The sequence below is a fragment of the Brassica rapa genome, chromosome A06, assembly GCF_000309985.2.
Source record: "Brassica rapa cultivar Chiifu-401-42 chromosome A06, CAAS_Brap_v3.01, whole genome shotgun sequence".
NCBI lineage: Eukaryota > Viridiplantae > Streptophyta > Magnoliopsida > Brassicales > Brassicaceae > Brassica > Brassica rapa.
The window spans coordinates 9,599,350-9,618,428 of record NC_024800.2 but is presented as its reverse complement, the minus strand read 5'-3'; the positions used below and the strand labels follow the sequence as shown (position 1 = coordinate 9,618,428).

General features: G+C 34.4%; 3 protein-coding genes across 4 annotated transcripts; 1 reads left to right on the top strand and 2 right to left on the bottom strand.

The window, feature by feature from the left end:
- Positions 1 to 286: 286 nt before the first annotated feature.
- LOC103873033 (1-aminocyclopropane-1-carboxylate synthase 9-like) lies at positions 287 to 7,063 on the bottom strand. The gene is made up of 4 exons (XM_009151461.3): positions 2,187 to 7,063; positions 1,966 to 2,097; positions 1,729 to 1,889; positions 287 to 1,644 (listed from the first exon to the last, which is right to left on the bottom strand). Exons 1-4 carry the CDS (start codon positions 2,331 to 2,333, stop codon positions 672 to 674), a joined length of 1,413 nt encoding a protein of 470 aa, XP_009149709.1. The 5' UTR covers positions 2,334 to 7,063; the 3' UTR covers positions 287 to 671.
- Positions 7,064 to 8,955: 1,892 nt separating this feature from the next.
- LOC103873030 (pentatricopeptide repeat-containing protein At3g49710) lies at positions 8,956 to 11,647 on the top strand. Its single transcript, XM_009151459.3, has one exon. The coding sequence runs from the start codon at positions 9,437 to 9,439 to the stop codon at positions 11,600 to 11,602; it is 2,166 nt and encodes a 721-aa protein (XP_009149707.1). The 5' UTR covers positions 8,956 to 9,436; the 3' UTR covers positions 11,603 to 11,647.
- LOC103873032 (probable pectin methylesterase CGR2) lies at positions 11,587 to 13,607 on the bottom strand. Of its 2 annotated transcripts, none has more exons than XM_009151460.2 (7): positions 13,389 to 13,607; positions 12,978 to 13,116; positions 12,838 to 12,877; positions 12,714 to 12,752; positions 12,229 to 12,603; positions 12,085 to 12,140; positions 11,587 to 11,949 (listed from the first exon to the last, which is right to left on the bottom strand). In XM_009151460.2, the coding sequence occupies exons 2-7, from the start codon at positions 13,098 to 13,100 to the stop codon at positions 11,797 to 11,799; spliced, it is 786 nt and encodes a 261-aa protein (XP_009149708.1). In that variant the 5' UTR covers positions 13,101 to 13,116; positions 13,389 to 13,607; the 3' UTR covers positions 11,587 to 11,796. The 2 variants fall into 2 exon arrangements, with proteins under 2 accessions (XP_009149708.1, XP_033128847.1); XM_033272956.1 differs by having other exon boundaries at positions 12,978 to 13,120; positions 13,384 to 13,511.
- Between the last annotated feature and the right edge of the window lie 5,472 nt (positions 13,608 to 19,079).

Sequence of the window (19,079 nt, the reverse complement as noted above, 5' to 3'; positions counted from 1 at the left end):
AGAGATGAGAAATTACGGTGCTGAATATTGCAATTGAAATCAATCTTTTACTTAGCTCGGACTAATGTAAATAATATATATAAATTATTTTGGAGAGAGATAACTTTTGTACCAGATTTTTTGTTCATTCAAAAACTCAAATATTTTTGGATATTTAGATAGTATATATTTTCATTGCAAATCAAAATTTGAATATTTTCGTAAATCTGTAAACATGAAACTTTTTCAACATTCATTAACTTTCAGTGAAAGCTAAAAAAAAAACTTTCAGTGAAAGCTGCGTGTGTATCCATGGCTAATATTTTTATATACTGCAAAAGAATTGTCAAACTTTATGAGATGTACAGATTTACGGATAAAATTAACTCTTACATTTGTATGGAACACATGCAGTTTTCATTGACATTACAAGATGATATATTTTTATATGATAGCTATTGCAAATCAAAATTTGGACAGAGTGCACTTATCTAGTAACACTCCACCCAAACAAAAAAAATTGCAACAGTACAAATATGAATAATTAATAAAACATAGTTATATGAAAACACAAATATAGTGATATAAATATTTTGGAAAATGTTGGGACATTTTCCAAAATATTAAAAAACGGATTATTTATATAAATGTGAAAATTTGCTGTGTCTCAAACTTGGGACGAAGAATTAATTTCATCGTTCATCAGGTACACGGTCGGTCCATGAAACCCGGAAAACCCAGTTAGAGACAGTCCTCTTCCTCAAACTCTTGATCCTTTCATGACTGCTTTTTGAAATCAATCTGTTACTATCGGTTGACTCTACGTATTCTTTGAGCCTTTTCATCGCCAAATCGAGTGTCTCTTCACTCATATTGGCGAAACAAACCCTAAACCAACCCGGTTCAGTACAATGGCACGATGAACCGGGTGAAATATTCAGTTTCACCTCGTACACAATCTTCTTCCAAAGCTCAAGCTCTGCTTCGAACGTGTTTGTGTCCAAGAGATGCCTCATGTCGACCCAACAAAACAAACCAGCGTTGCTTTTAAGACAAGTAACTCCTGCGGCTTCAAGACCGGACACGAGTTGCCTTTGACGAATCTTGAGTCTTTTCTTGTTTTCGTTGAGGTATGTACCTGTGAACTTCTTGTCTGAAAGCAATGCAGAGAGAAGGTATTGTGTTTGGGAAGAAACGAGACCGAAACTCGACATTTTCGTCGCGGCCGAAACAACCATTTCGTCGTTGGAGTAAATTGCTCCAACGCGAAAACCGGGTAAACCGAGATCTTTGGAAAGACTGTAAACGACATGAACTCTTTTGGAGACTTCCGTGTTCTCGAGTTTCTTGTCTTTTAAGACATCCATGACGCTAACGAATTGTTCAAACCCAAAAACGGTACCTGAATAGATCTCGTCGCTTATGAGATGAATGTTTTTGGAGGTAATGAAGTCAACGAGAAGGTTTAGTTCTCTTCTGGTCAACATCGTGCCAAGTGGGTTAGATGGGTTGGTAACAAGAATCCCTTTGACGTTAAGATCAAGCTTTTGAGCTTGTTGATAAGCTTGTTGAAGAGCTGACTCAGTGATTTGGAACCCATTAGAGCTCGAGCAATGAATCGGTACGATCTCTGCTCCGGTTCTCCATTTCAAATCCCTATCGAATCTGTACACATAAAGGAATCAAACGTCAACTAAGGTTTCTTGGGAGACAAGTAAACTACATGTCAAATAATGGTGTAGAAATTACCCTGGATAGTAAGGAGTGGGTAAAAGGAAAGCTTCTCCAGGTTCTGCGAGACAAAACATGAGAGTTTCGTTGGCAGAGGTTGAACCAGCAGCTAGAACAATCTTCCGTGGGTCAAATGTTACTCTATTCCCTCTTATTTCCTCCATAAACTCTGCCAAAGCCTATATGGACAGGTAGACCCCATTAGTTTTACTTGCGTCTTGAACTATGAAGGAGAAATTGTTTTTAATTGCTTACTTTCTTGAATTCGGGTAGGCCATGATAATCTTGGAAGAGAGCAAGCTCTTTGAAAATAGATTGGCCGTCCTTCTTGAGTCCGGCTGCGTCTGGATTCTTAGCTAACCATGTCTCTATGAGATCAAAACATAGCTGCATATAAAGAATATCATATTAAGTACCAGAAAAGATAGACTAATTAATATTTTCCATTGGTCGAAAAACCAAACTTATATATTTACCTGATTTTCAGCAAGACCCATTTGAATAATCCCATTAGGGTTCTTGATTTCGTCATATGGGTTCTTCTCGTATTCTTCCCATCCCAAGAAGTAAGATGAGTCTTGTCCATGAGCATTGCTTGTCACTTTTGTCGACAGCTGTTTCATTTTAAAACTACAAAAAGAATTTTTGGTTGAATGAGAGATGAACAATGAAGATATATAAGAAATTGGTTGTTAAAGAGAAATGATGAATCAAGAATCAGTTCAAAAAAAAAAAGAGAAATGATGAATTAGGGTTTAGTTTGGTGGTGAAGAGTGAAATGTGGAATGTAGATGCTTGAGGTATGTGGGAGGTATATATATTGTTTTCTCTTTGAAAAATTGTCTCGCCATGTGAGAGACAACTTCCGTTTTTTACTTGACTAATCTAATAATTTATCAGCTATCATTTATTGTCTTTATGAAGTTAAATATTCAAGATTTGGTCCTAAAGAATATTCAAAGTTTCTTCATTTCTTGTTTTAGTTATATGAATTATTATATAAACTGACATTTTGCTTATGTTATACAAGTCTGAACATATCTTTTTGAATCTAAACGTGTGATTTTGAATCTAAACATATCTTTAAATATCTTTCTGTATAACGTTCAAATTGCAAAAGACATCAAATATTACATTTTTAGATTTATAGAATGGCCTATTAAAAATGGAAGAAGTAGACTAAAATGCCATAAAATTAAGAGTAGAAAATAATACACGCGCTAATAAAAACGGTAAAAATGACACCGGATAAAATGGTAAAAATTAGACTAGTATTTAGTAAGTTTTACATTTGGTCCAATAAAACGCGTTTTCCGTCACAGCCCATACCTGACAATCTGACATGACACCGGATTAGCGACCAAATATATTTGTAGATCGAATGTCACGATGATGTGTTGAGGGGTTTTCACCTCGTATTTGGCGAGTTGTCTGGAATGTGTATGTATATTATGGTTTTTTGGCGGAAATGTTAATGATAATTACGGTTAAAAAACGTTTTGAACTGATTTTTTCATACCTTCAAAAATGTATTAATAAAAATCTAGGGTAGAGGTTAATATGTGAAAATGATTATGGCACAATCAATATATTAATGTTAATTAAGTTTTTCAGAACTCACAAATATGCAAATGTAATTAGGGATATTCGTATCTAAATAATTTATTTTTTTTATTTATAAAATCCGTATCTAAATTAGTTGCTGGAAACAGATACTAGCAAGACCTTTAAATTGGCTACCTTAAATAATTGATAAGCCGAAGAAAACGTAAACCATAAAAACCGACAGAAAGGGAATTTGCTCAACGCATGTCACATATAATGTATGATAATAGACTATAATAATCAAGCTAAATATATATAGCATAACAAAGAAAATAAGGTGAAAGATCTTGAAAGTTGAAACCAATATCTATAGCCGATGGATGTCCAGATTTTCAGGGGTCGTAGTTCGTTTCTAAGTTTGATTCGTCAAATAACTAAATGATGCGAATATTCATTATTACTGTTCTGGCACATAGAAAATGAAACAATTTAAAGAACAAAAAAGTTGTTAATATTATGAGATTTCATCCATATCTGCAACGAAAACTCTTCTTTTTTTTTTTTTTTGTCATCAAAAGCTTCATTCAAAGATCAAACAGATCCTAACACTCTAGCTTCGAGAGCTAGTTGTTGAGGGACCTTAACGAAAACTCTTCTTTTACTTACAAAAAGATACGTATGGTTGGAGGATAATCATCGAATTTTATTTAGTTTAGGGATTTTATTTTATTTACTTAGTTGGAGAGTTATAAAGACACACTAGATTTTGATCCGCGCTTGAAAGCACGGGTTTTTTTGTTATAACAAATTTTGATATAAATTAGTATTTTGTGATTGTTTTACATTATTATGTTACAAAGTAGAATTATATAAAAAAGTTAATTTAAAAAATATATATAATTCATGAATTACTTTATTTAGAATGATGTATAAATCTTATGTAATTTTCTCTTATGCATGGGTATTTTACATGGATCCCGCAAAACCAAACCAAAATCAATTCGAACATATTGGTTCACATCGGGTCCAGAGAAAAATACATATATTTTTGAAAATACGGGTCTCTGTTCGCGTGTGAAACCTACCCGAAACCCGTTTGGGAGCCAAAATACCCAAAATGTTTGTGTATATTAGATATATTTGTGTATTTGGGATATGTTTTTGATATACATATATTTTTGAGTTTTTGGTTTGAATTTCCGATTATAGTTTGGGATTTTGAGTAGAAATTCAAATTTTAAAAATATATTTTTGGGTATTCAAATACAATTTTGGGTATTCTTAGGTTCCTCGGGTTAGATTCCGGGTACAATTTTAGGTCTTTTGAGTATTTTTTAGATTTTTGGGTATTAGTTTAGTTTTTTTGGATATTTTTCGTGTTTCGAGTATTTTTTATGTTTATCGAGTTTTATTTGAGTCATAAATATCTGAACAGATCCATACCCGTTCTGTACAAAAAATAACAGATATTTATAGGTATTTGAATTATGAAACCGGAACCATCCAGATCCGAAAAAACCGATCCGAACCAAAATAACTTTTTTCTAAATACCTAATTAGGTCCAAAAACCCAGACCTAGCAAAATTTATTGATTCGTTTTATAAAATTTTGGGTAAAAAATACTCTTGAGATTTGATCAATACTGTTTAATAGGACATTGCTCATTTATATTTCAAAAATTGATCTCGTAATAAAATTTTGATCTAATGGAGGAGGATGGTATATATGATAATGACCCTTACATATTGAAATTTCGGTGCCATTTATCAAATGTATATATGTTAAATTGAAAGAAGTTGATTTAAGAAAAATAACCATTTGAAACATTTTATATATGTAATCATGATCTTATTAAAGTGGGTGAGATTTATTTAAATATTAAATGATACTATTTGGGTGCTATATAATAGGAGATAATTAATAATATTTAGTTGTATATAATAGGTTGGACTAAAAAATAAATAGGTGTAGTAACTTTGTGTAAATAGATTTTTTAAGACTTCTTTTTTTTTAATAGTATTGATACATTAGTTTCATATGATCAACATTCATATGTGCTGCATCTCTTTGAGATTAGTACGGGTTTTTCGTAGATTTGGAATGTCCTCATGTTAATTCACAAAAACATATAAATCTGAATTTATGTGTTTCTAGCTCGTAATTAAATAACAATAAATAGAATAGTCCATGTTTATCATACAGTGCTAGAATTCCATTATAGCTTTTTGGTATATAATTTTAACAATAACAGATTAGAATGGTGTATGTATGCGTGATGCAAGTTCTGATCCATCCAAGCTTTTTCTCATTTATCTAAACTATTAAAACATGATTACAAATAGAAAATACTCTTTAATTCTTTTCAATATTTACATGTGAATACTATTGGCACTAAACACAACTTTTTTCTTTTTTTATAAACCAATATTAACGTATGCGTGATTACTAAACCATAAAATATTAAACCAATTATAAACCACGCAATACACGCTGTTTACCTATCTTTGTTTATAATAATTATTAGACACATTTACAAAACCATTACTTAACCATAACATTATGATTCTAATTTCCTACATAATATTATGATTCGTTTTATATGACATGTCTTCACGGAATGTTATGCGTAGACATGCCATATAAAACATATATGTAATATAGTAAATATTATATATCTATAGTATTAGAATGAATATAAATTATTTATTTATATAAAAAAGTTACACCCGCCCGGTCAAAGGCTAGTTGTCTTTACGTGTGTGTACATTTGAAGAAAATCTGCGGTAGATAGTTTATCCATTGAATGGCAATGCCATCAAAAAAGTTATCAATGTATCTTTTTTTTTGGGTAAAATTATCAATGTATCTTTTGTATTCCTTGTTAGTTGTTACTATGAAGATAAAGTTTAAACTTTAAGTTTTATTGAAGATGATGCTATTAGGATTTTTTTTTTTAAATTTAGCATCAGATGAATATTAACAATATAATAATTTAGTACATATATAAATATAATAAAATATAGCATATCATTCTTTTGAGTTTTCAAAAATTTATGGTTTAATACTATTTGCTACGTACTTAGCATTCTAAATGCCCTTTAGTAGAATCCACCACCATATGATGATTGTGGCAAGTTGGCAACGCCTTATTTAAGTATTATGTTGTTTATTATTCATAAACAATTATTAAAAGATATTTTAAAAAAAAACATTTAGAAGATAACTGTTCTTCGAATGCTCTTTGTAGTTTGTTCAATGGTTTTATATAGAGTTTTTGGTAGAGAATTTACATTTAATAGATATAAAAATTAACAATAATTATATATAGTTTGATTATTTTATTTAATAATATAAGATTTTATATTTATATCCAAAAATCAAATTTACAGTTTTTTTAAATAATAAATTTTACAGTTAAAATTTTTTAATTTTAATTATTTCACATTTTAAATATAATTTAATATACATATAGAATTAAAAATTATTCATTATTTTCAATTAAAAAACTTTATGTACTTATATATTATAAAAATAAATATATTTATATTGTTGAGAAATGAAAAATTATACATCATATACTATTTCTATCATAACTAGATCCTCTCTTTACGCTACGCCCATATAATATATTTAAATTTGTTACACTTATCCTTTTTATTTTTATGTGAATTTTTATATATTAAATTTTATATAACTAATTTTTAAATTTGATTTTTTAAAATATTTTTAATTTGAAGTAAGTATTACTATTATATGTAACACAATTAACTAATAAAATATGAAGAATCAAGTCCGAGATTTTAGAGTTATGTAAAAAATATATAATTATGTATAGAATATAAATTATCTTAGTTTAAAAGATCGGAATCTCATCTCGAATAAATTCACGAAAAGAAAAAATACTCCAATAACCTACTTAAAATATAAAACCCCCTTTAAAAAACGTACTTAATAATATTTTTTTACGTGTAATAGTTGAAAATGACAATTGAATATCGATCTAGAATATTATTTTAATATATCGAATGGTAAAATATGATTGTAATAAACAAATTTGAGTTTTGTAATATTACATGAATTAGAAGTCTTTAAAATCTAAAATCTATTTTATTAACATAATATATTTTTTATTCATTTATTATTTTGACGTTACAAAATATTGCTTTAGTTTTATTAGTATATTAATTTTTTAATAATTTAGTTTCTTTTTGAGTAATTTAAAATTATCAAGAATATAATATATTTAAAATTATTTATTTAAATATATCCAAATATGATGTCTAATTTTTATGTGTGTTTGCGTTGAGAATATTTAATTTGTAGTTTGTATATTTAATAACACCTTATTGTGTGCCGTTCTATGGTTTTAATAAATGTGTTGTCATTTCATTTTTATTACTACTAACATGATTTTTTAGTGATCAGTGATAATGTATTTTTAACGTTATGTATTATATTTTGTCGTATATTTTCTAACTCTTCATGCTGGCACTTTTTAGAATCATTTTAATTAGATAATAGGTTTAAAGATGTAAATAAAACTGTGTATGTTGTAAATTTAGATTTTTTAGTGTAACTGGAAACTATCAATTATGGAAATTATATTATGATTTTATTTTACTAAATTTTTCTTTTTGTGTATATTTTTTGTTTTATTTTGTATATTTACAATTTTATTACCTTATTCTTTAATTGCAGAGAATTGTTATTTCTAATTTTTGTTTCATATACCTTAAAAGTCTTCGGTTTAATTTTTGTTTGTTTTCTTTCTCCAATTATAATGTACAGTTCAACCGTTTCTTTTTTTTTGGGATCAAACTATTAATATCATCACATAGAAAATCTTAAACTCCAAAAATGAAGTGAGTATTTGTGCTAGAGAAAACTGATATAACTACGAATATAGTGAGATATTATAATATTAAAAGGTATAGAAACTCTTCTTTGTTGTCCTACGCTGAACATAATTAAGTTGTTGTCAATTGATTCTATTTTTGTGATAACTAAAAATACATCTTTATGTATTACTTACACCATTTTTAATTGGTTTACGGTTCAACCATTTCTAATATAGTGAGAGTAACATAATATTAAATGTTGATTATCTCCTTCCAATTAGGAATGCATAGAATTAGAGAAACTCAAGGTGAGACCACCTTACAATTTTGTCCTCATATTTATATGGAGTTAGTTTATAGATTACTCTATATGATTTAAAATGTAATCAGTCTTAATTAAAATTTGTAATATTTAAAAGTTATTACTTTAGAAAACTTTCATTTAATATATATAAATTTAGTTAATTACACAGTAATTTACATAATTTAATTGGCCACACAATTCCAATAAATATAAAGTTACACTGAAATATAAAAATAATGTATATAATGAAACAAAAAAAATACTTTTAAACCATTATATTATAAAACAAAGGGAATATTCAACTTATATTGAAACATTAGAATAGTAAGAATCAGAAAAACTGAAATCTCAATGTCGATCATTTACATCGGCCATGCCTTAGACCATCTCCAATGTATTCCTCTAATTTTTTTCTCTAAAATAGAGGAATTTCATAATAGAGATGGATTTGTCTGCGATGTATTTTTCTATTTTCTTTCTTTTTCTAAGTTTACAAATAATACTTTTTATTTGTGAAAGTTGAAAACCATCCCAATTTATTTTAGTATTTTATAAAATTATGATATTCTTTACACTAAATATTTTTTTCCAAACTATTATGTAAATAAAAAATATAATTATATTTATATAAATAATATATTTCACAAAAAAAATATTTTTAGTTATAATTGTTTAAGTAAAAAGTTAAAGGATCATTTTGTAAAAACAAATAGAGAAGATAACATAGCAAAAATATAGTTTTTTATTGACCGATTATTTTCGCCTACGAGAACACTTTATCTAAGGATTATATCCTTATTTTATTACTTGTTTGATGTTATACATAAATTATTACTCTACCAATCAATACCGGTATTGAGTCCAGAAAACATATAAATGGGCTTTAAAAAAAGATCAAGCCCAAATCAATTCCGAAAATAAGAGACGAAACTAAACTTTGACTTATTTAGCTGACTTCTTCGGAAAAAAACACAGAACCTGCAAATGCAAGGAACAGAGGAGACATACAATATCTGGGATTCACTTTGTAATCACTAGATGAACCAGACACAATGGACATTCAAATCTTTTCGAGACCTTCTTCTGAAATGCGTTGCGGAGAGAGATCTCTTCACAGGGAAAACCCTTCACGCTCGCTACGTGAAATCCCTCGTAGCTTCTTCCACTTACCTCTCAAACCACTTCGTAAACCTCTACTCCAAATGTGGACGCCTCTCCTCCGCACGTGCCGCATTCGACTGCACGGAACAACCCAATGTCTTCTCTTACAACGTAATCGTCAAAGCCTACGCGAAAGACTCGAAAATCCACATCGCACGGCAGTTGTTCGACGAAATTCCTCAAGCAGACACGGTCTCTTACAACACCCTCATCTCCGGGTACGCTGATGCTAGAGAAACTGTCTCCGCGATGATCTTGTTCAAGAGGATGAGAGAGCTGGGTTTTGAGGTTGATGGGTTTACGTTATCAGGGTTGATAGCAGCTTGTTGTGACCGCGTTGAGTTGATAATGCAGCTTCATTGTTTCGCTGTGTCGGGAGGTTTTGATTCTTACTCTTCTGTGAACAATGCTTTCGTCTCGTATTACAGTAAAGGAGGGCTTTTGAGAGAGGCGGTGTCTGTGTTTTACGGGATGGGTGAGTTAAGAGATGAAGTTTCATGGAACTCGATGATTGTGGCTTACGGGCAGCACAAGGAAGGAGCAAAGGCTTTAGCTTTGTATAGAGAAATGATCTTGAAAGGGTTCAAGATCGATATGTATACATTGGCAAGCGTTTTGAATGCTCTCACGAGCTTGAATGATCTGATCGGTGGACGTCAGTTCCACGGTAAGCTAATCAAGGCTGGATTTCACCAAAACTCACACGTGGGAAGTGGTTTGATCGATTTCTACTCGAAATGTGGAGGTCGTAACGGTATGTCTGATGCAGAGAAGGTGTTCCAAGAGATTCTGTCGCCGGATTTAGTTATCTGGAACACGATGATCTCAGGGTATTCAATGAACGAGGAACTCGCTGAAGAAGCTGTGAGGAGTTTCAGACAGATGCAGCGTATTGGACATAGACCTGACGACTGCAGTTTTGTCTGTGTCACAAGCGCTTGCTCGAATCTCTGCTCCACTTCTCAAGGTAAACAGATACATGGCTTGGCGATCAAGTCGCACATTCCTTCGAATAGAATCTCTGTGAACAACTCGTTGATCTCCATGTATTACGAGAACGGGAACCTTCAAGACGCGAGGCGAGTGTTTGATCGTATGCCAGAGCTTAATGCTGTAACGTACAACTGTATGATCAAAGGCTATGCACAGCACGGTCGTGTAACAGAGGCTTTGCTCTTGTACCAACGGATGCTGGACTCGGGTATTGCGCCTAACAATATAACCTTTGTAGCCGTTCTTTCAGCTTGTGTACACTCTGGTAAAGTCGCTGAGGGTCAGAACTACTTCAACACCATGAAGGAGAGGTTCAAGATCGAGCCAGAGGCTGAGCACTATTCTTGCATGATTGATCTTTTGGGAAGAGCAGGGAAGCTAGAAGAGGCGGAGAGATTCATAGACTCGATGCCGTTTAAGGCAGGCCCTGTTGCTTGGGCCGCGTTGCTCAACGCTTGTAGAAAACACAAAAACATAGCTCTTGCGGAGAGAGCAGCTAAGGAGCTTATGGCAATGAAACCTAACGCTGACACGCCGTATGTGATGCTAGCAAACATGTATACGGATGCAGGAAGATGGGAAGAGATGGCGGCGGTGAGGAAATTAATGAGGTCGAAAAGGATAAGGAAGAAGCCAGGATGCAGTTGGATAGAAGTGAAGAAGAAGGAGCATGTATTTGTGGCGGAAGATTGGTCTCACCCAATGATACGTGAAGTGTGTGAGTACCTAGAGGAGATGATGAAGAAGATGAAGGAGCTTGGGTATGTGATGGATAAGAAATGGGCAATGGTGAAGGTGGATGAGGCGGGAGAAGGAGAAGAAGAGATGAGGTTAGGACATCACAGCGAGAAGCTAGCCGTGGCGTTCGGGTTGATGTCGACAGGACATGGAGAGGAGATAGTTGTGAAGAAGAATCTGAGGATATGTGGGGATTGTCACAATGCGATCAAGTTCATGTCTGAGGTTGCGGATAGAGAGATCATTGTAAGGGATAACCTTAGGTTCCATTGCTTTAAAGATGGCAAGTGTTCATGTGGGGATTATTGGTAATAATGATTGATTTAAACTCAATAAGAAAAAAACTGTGTTGATGGATACAACATGACAAAAAAGAAAAAAACTGACTTGTTACAAAATACAAGGAGAATATCGCTTACGCTATTTTTTGTTGTTCTTGTTTCGCGAGTGGCTCTACGTGTGAATATGCTTTAGTGTGGAACAGTAGGGGGATTGGTGGTGGCTTGTTAATGTAGTGGCTTAAGGTGGAAGACTTGGCAGGCTGGTTTGTATGATCCTTTGGATACAGCCTGTTCAAACTTCTTGCTTGGTGCTTCGTTTTCTTCTAAGGATGTCTGGACGAAGAAACGGTTCCACCACGATGCGCTACGCATTTTAGCCTGTAGTAGGAAAAAATAGTGCCGGTATAAAGTTTGTATACTTGTTGAATGCAACTTTCAAAGTCAATGTAATTGAACTATGCTAATAGTACTTATAAACTAACGAGTAAGGAGAACATGATAAAGTAAACTTACGGGACGACCGAACTTGGACAATTCAGCAACTTTAGCTCTCTGCTGACCAGGGAGACCTAGAACAATTGAAGTTCAAAAGAGTTAGAAACCAAAGCTCAGAATGAAAACATTTGTTATTTTCAATCAAGTTTGAGGCAACATTACCTGCAAAAAGAACTACACCATCTGAAGCAACCCTGGCGAGTTCAGGAACGGTCTTGTTCAGGTACTTGGGAGAGAGATAATCCAGAGCATCTGAGACGATAACAAGAGAGAAGGATTTTGGGCGGTAAGGCAGAGGGAACTTGATATCAGCGACACGTACAAGGCCTTTGCTGACAAGACTCTTGCAGTGAGAATCAGCATCCTCGATGTCATAGGGTTCGACACCCCATGCTTCAGTCTCATCTTCTTTCAAGAGAGTGGAAACCACAGAGCACGTCTCAGGGCCCACGTGCAAGACCTTGCGCATCCCATCTCCGTAAGCCTTCTTCAGAACAGAAACGGCTCGTTGGACTTCTGCTGTGCAAGAATAATCACCTGCGAATTTTATAACAAAACAGAGTTCACAGGTTCAGAAAGCTGATAAGATCGCTAAGGCATTTAGAACATGTCGAAGCAAATGTAATAAAAATGAGAACAAGGGTTACCTGTAACCTTGCTGACTTCTTTGATACTTTTAAAGATTCCTGTATTAAATAAAAAATGAGAAAAATCACTAGCTGAGAGGTGTACGTAATGCAAAAAAAAAGACTTAATTGATCATACACATACCTGGACCACTGTAAGCGTAACCTATGAGTAGGCAAGCCCCCTGGAAATCGACAAATGATGAACAAGAATTGATATTTAGATTTAGAAAAATGTATACGATTCCATTTAAGAACTTGAATGAAGCATTAAGAGAAGTATACCACAAGAACAAGGCAAATAGATAGTAGCGGAGAAGATCTAGACTTGGAGTGCAAAGCTCCAGCAAAAGGGAAGCTTCCACCATCCCCTACACGCCGTGTTGAACCTACTTGCCTTCTCGCCATTACTAGCAAGCTCAATCTACAAAAGCACACAGAAATCGAATAGTGAATCTAAGCTAATTCGAGATCCGATACAATTATCAACGCAGGAACAGATCCACCAAACAACACATAACCTTGAAATCCATCAGATTCCACCACAAAATTAGATGCGTTCATTCTCCATTTTTAGACACAACGAATTTGAATATAAACAAATAAGATTAACGATAGATCCATCAAAATGAATTAACGCGAGACGAGCGGAGACCGATAGGATTTAAAAGGAAGAAGAAGGAGAAATGAATCTACCTCTTGGATCAATATGTTAGAGGACGAACAATGGTGTTTGGGATCTAAGATCTCAGATCCGAGAAAATGCGTCTTTTAACACCTCACTGCAATTTACTAAAGGAGAAGAAGAAGAAGCTTCGCAAGTGTTATTGTCACTGCTATCTACTTATATATACTCGCGTCTTCAAAGCGCGTACGGCTATGACGCGCTGTCTTGAATACGACATCGTAGTGACGGCATTTAACAAAGCTTTTTTAACCCAACCTCTTGCTGTTTTCTATGAGTAAAGTATCTGTATTCTCATTAATTAATTTGAATGTACATGACTCTGTTTATATACATGATCTGACCGGCTAAACCGACTAACATAAATCAATCTACTTCGGTTTATATGTACCGCTATACAAAAGACTATATAGACCATAATAGTCCCCCTCAAGATGGGACAAAGATATTACGTAGACCCATCTTGCCAATTAACCTCAGAAAAGGTGCAGGGTAGAGCGGTTTAGTAAAAGGGTCAGCCAACTGAAGATCAGTGCGGACATGTAGAAGCTTGAACAGTCCAGCCACAAGTCTTTCACGAACACTATAACAATCCATCTCAACATTCTTCGTACGTTCGTGAAAAACAGAGTTATGAGAAATATGTATGGCAGCCATGTTATCACAGAACAATAGGGTAGGTTTAACTAATGGCAATCGCAGCTCAATGAAGAAGTTACTAAGCCATACCAGATCGTCTGTGATGAGAGAAAGACTACGATACTCTGCTTCAGCAGAGCTCTTAGAGACGACCTGTTGCTTCTTGGATCTCCAGGCAATAAGAGATGTGCCAAGGAAGATACAAAAACCAGAGGTAGAACGTCTTGTGTCTTGACAAGACCCCCAATCAGAATCTGCGAAAGCTTGCACTTGCATCTCTGCCTTAGAAGAATAGAACAGTCCCTGACCAACTGTGCCTTTAATATAATGCAGAACTTTGAGAACAGCTTTGAGATGACTTCCTCGAGGAGCAGATGAGAACTGACTGAGTTTATTCACTGCAAATGTGATATCAGGTCGAGTAATCTGCAAGTACATAAGACGCCCAACAAGTCGACGATAGGCTTCAGCATCAACAAATTCTCCACCTTTTTCACTTGATAACTTCAAAGAAGGATCCATAGGTATGCTTGACGGTTTGCATCCAAGTAATCCTGTTTCATCCAAAAGATCCAACGCATACTTTCTCTGGCAAACATGAATACCCTCAGTAGAACGCGCAATTTCAAGGTCTAAAAAGTATTTCATAGGACCAAGATCACGTAGTTTAAAGAATGACTTCAACTGAGACTTGAGAAGCGCCACTGCAGAATCATTGTTACTAGAAATAACAATGTCATCAACGTAGACAATAACACAGAGAAAGAGATCACCAGTGGATTTCAGAAAGCAGGTATGATCAGAATGCGTCTGAATGAATCCCAAAGATGTGAGAGTTGTGGAAAATTTGAGAAACCACTGACGAGAGGCTTGTTTAAGACCGTACAGCGATTTCTGAAGTTTACAAACTGCATTTTCAGGCAGTTTGTCCCCCTTACGAGATGCATATCCAGGTGGTAACTTCATGTAGATTTCCTCTTCAAGATCACCATTGAGGAAAGCATTTGAGATGTCTAGCTGATGAAGGGAAAAATTGTAGATAGCCGAGATAGCAAGAATGAGTTTGACTGTTGTAAGCTTGACAACAAGAGAGAATGTGTCATGATAATCAATCCCTTCTTGCTGTGTGTAACCCTTAGCAACTAGACGAGCTTTGTACCTCTCAATAGTACCATCTGCGTTAAACTTGACCTTGAAAACCCATTTACACCCAATTGGAGTTTTATCCGGAGGAAGAGTGCAGATAGTCCAAGTGTCAGTAGCCTCCAAAGCAGTAATCTCCTCATCCATAGGATCATCCCAGACCAGAAGTTGCTTTGCCTCAGCATAGGTTGAGGGTTCTTTTACTTTATCAATAGCAACTAAAAAAGAAAGGTAATGAGGAGAAACTTGACCATAAGAAAGAAAAGAAGAAATTTCATGAATGGTTGAGGATCCTATTGTATTGCAATAGTAATCCTGAAGATAAGCAGGCTGTTTTGTTCTCCTGTGTGATGTCTGAACAGAAGGTTCAGAAACATCTTTAGGAAGATTTGCAGTGGGCAAATGATCCGGAAGTGATGAATGAGAAGAAGTCTCATTATCAGGAGCAATATGTGACACAGGAGAACTTGGAACTTGATCAGGAAAAAGACTAGAAACATCAAAAGAAAGATCAGTTCCAACCAACGGAAAAAGCTCTTCATGAAAAACAACGTGTCTTGAAATATGAATAGAGTTAGTCTCAAGATCTAAAAGTTTGTATCCTTTTATACCAGAGGGATAGCCTAAAAGAATACAAGCACGAGCTCTAGGATCAAATTTATGTCTGCCCTTAGGTGAAGTAGAAGAATAACAAAGACAACCAAAAACTTTGAGCTGAGAATAGTCAGGAATTTTCTTTGTTAAAACTTCAAAAGGGCTTTTGTTTTCAAGAATTGGAGCAGGAAGACGATTAATGAGATGAACTGCAGTGAGAATACAGTCACCCCAGTAAGGAAGAGGGACATGGGATTGAAAAAGAAGGGATCGAGCAACGTTTAAGATGTGTTGATGCTTGCGCTCAACAACAGAATTTTGCTGAGGGGTTTCAGGACAAGAGTGGTAGGGAATGATTCCTTTTGATTGATAGAAAGAAGTGAAATTGAGTTCTGGTGCATTATCGGATCTAACCCCCTTAACCTTTCTATCAAACTGTTTTTCTACCATGGTTATGAAGTCAGGAAACACTTTCAAGACATCAGACTTAGACCTAAGCAAATAAACCCATGTTGCTCTAGAACAATCATCTACTATAGTAAGGAAATAACGAAATCCTTCATTAGTAGGAACAGAAAAAGGACCCCATGTGTCTATGTGAAGTAATTCGAAAGGTGAAGAACTCAGGTTGTTATGAGAGACAAAGGGAAGGTGTTTTTGTTTTGACAAGTGACAAACTTTGCAATGAGAATCTGTTTTTATTTGATTTTTAGGAATGTCAAGAACATTTTGCATACATTGCAGTTTCGAAATAGAAGGATGACCTAATCTTTTGTGCCAAATATCTGGACTTGAAACAGAAGCAACGACAAGAGAAGGTAAAGTACCTTTTATTAATAAAGACTCGATGTCCAAAAAGTAAAGATTTGCCACTTCTCTACCCATTCCAATCATTAATCCCTGAGTAGGCTCCTGAATACCACAAGAAAACTCATCAAACCATACTCTACAATGAAGACGCTTGGTTAGACAACTGACACTAAGGAGGTTGAATTTGAACTGAGGGATATAAAGAACATCAGTAAGAAGTAAATCACTACCCAGTTCTATATCTCCTATGCCGACAATGCTAACCAGAACTCCAGTAGGTAATGTAACAGTAGTATCAGGAAGAGGTTTGAAAGAGATAAAAGATGATTTTTGATGACATATATGGTTAGTGGCTCCAGAATCAATCACCCAAGCATTTAAAGGAGTAATGGAAGTGTTACTAGAGCAGACATATGGCCTATCAATACCGGTAAAAGAACAAAGGATAGAAGGATAAAATGTACCGGATATTGAGCAAGTGGAAGAAGAAGAAGGGATGGAAGCTGAGACAGAGTGAACTTCTGGTCCAGGATGAGAACTATGAGGTTGGAGCTTACTGCTGAGAAAAGATACCAACTGTTGGATCTGAGACGCAGATAGTTCAGGTGAAGAAGTCTCAATGTTCTGAAGATTATCAGAAACTGCCACATTTGCAGAAACCGGAGAGAAAGGCTTATCTGATCTTGGATTCGGCTTCATGCTGTTTGGATACCCATGTTTCTTATAGCATTTATCAATAAGATGACCAGGACGATGACAAAACGTGCAGTAAGGACGATCTCGGCGAGGAAAACCAGTAGACTGTCCCCCTGAAGATAGCAACGCTGTGTTGTTTGAAGTCTGATCAGCAGAGTGAGCTACCTGGAAAGCTGCAGCAGCAGAGATATCCAAAGAATTGGCTTCCTTTTGACTATCCTCTTGATTAAGGAGATTATATATCTCTGAAAAGGAAGGCAGGTGCTTCTTCATGAGAATCCTACTTCGAATGTTCACGTAACTGTCATTCAGCCCCATCAGAAAGTCAATGATTCTGTTGATCTCTCGTTCAGCCAGAAGTTCTTCAATCGTACGGTTAGTAGCCTGAATGTTAGCGAGTTCTTCCCATAGAGATTGAGTCTTGGTATGGTAAGCAGCTAGACTCAGACTTTCTTGACGAAATGAATGTAACTGATGACGAAGCTTGTATAAGCGAGGTAAGTTGGATTTGTGAAAGCGAGAGTGAAGATCAATCCAGATCTCAGAGGCATTCTTGAAGTACAAGATGCTAGTGTAGATCGATTTAGTGACACTGTTCAGCAGCCAAGATTTTATCATACTGTTACAGCGGCACCATATCTTGAAATAGGGATCGTCTTCAGGAGGTTTCACGATCGATCCATCAACAAAACCTAGCTTATTCTTAGCTTCAAGACTAGTAGTCATAGCAATGATCCAAACACCATAGTTACTACCATCGAGAGAATCCGTAACTAATACTAGGCCTGGATGATCAGAGCTATGCAGATGATAGGGAGAGTGAATGTTATCGGGAGAATTCGATACCTCAAACCGAGTAACAGACGACGGAGTAGATGAACGATGTGGATCGAGAGGATCCGGAGCTCCTTGACTGTTCGGTGGCGGATTAGAGCCGGAAGGCAGACCACGAGCAGTTGGAGAAGATGGCGAGCCGTATTCCGGAAGATCCGGTGAAGCACGGCGATATCTGGATTTGCAGTTTCGTTTCCCCATTGATCTCAAAATCAGCTCAAAAGAGTTCGATCGAGTCTTAATCGAGCTGAAATTGCACGGAGAGAACGACGATGAGAGCAAATCGAGACGGAGATGATGATGAGTGAGGTGATTCCGGTGAGATTCCGGCGATGATGTGAAAGATAACGGAAGCGGAAGTTAGTTAGAGAATCAGATATTTCGCTCTGATACCATATGAGTAAAGTATCTGTATTCTCATTAATTAATCTGAATGTACATGACTCTGTTTATATACATGATCTGACCGGCTAAACCGACTAACATAAATCAATCTACTTCGGTTTATATGTACCGCTATACAAAAGACTATATAGACCATAATATTTTCCAATGCATAAACGACACACGCTTCTGCATTTATGGAGAAATTCTACAGTTTTATTTATTTATAAAGCTGTTTTTCTTTAATATTTATATTTTAAAAAAAAAATTATTTCAAAAATTTATTTATTTTCTAAAATTATTATTTTGGATTTTTGTCATACTATTTTGTGGTTTTGTGTATTACATTTTTTTGTTCCAATATTTTTACCGTAATATATTAATAGTGCAAATATATAAAATATGTTTTTTAATTTAAAATATAATTTATCTTAATTATTTTATTATTTTAAAATATTTTAGTATTGTTTTGTGACATTATATATAATTTATATATTTACAATTTATTTATTTTTAATACATTTTCAATAACTATCCACCAATAAAATTTAATCAATTTAAATATTCACAATTAATGTTTCTCAAAAGTACTTTAAAATATA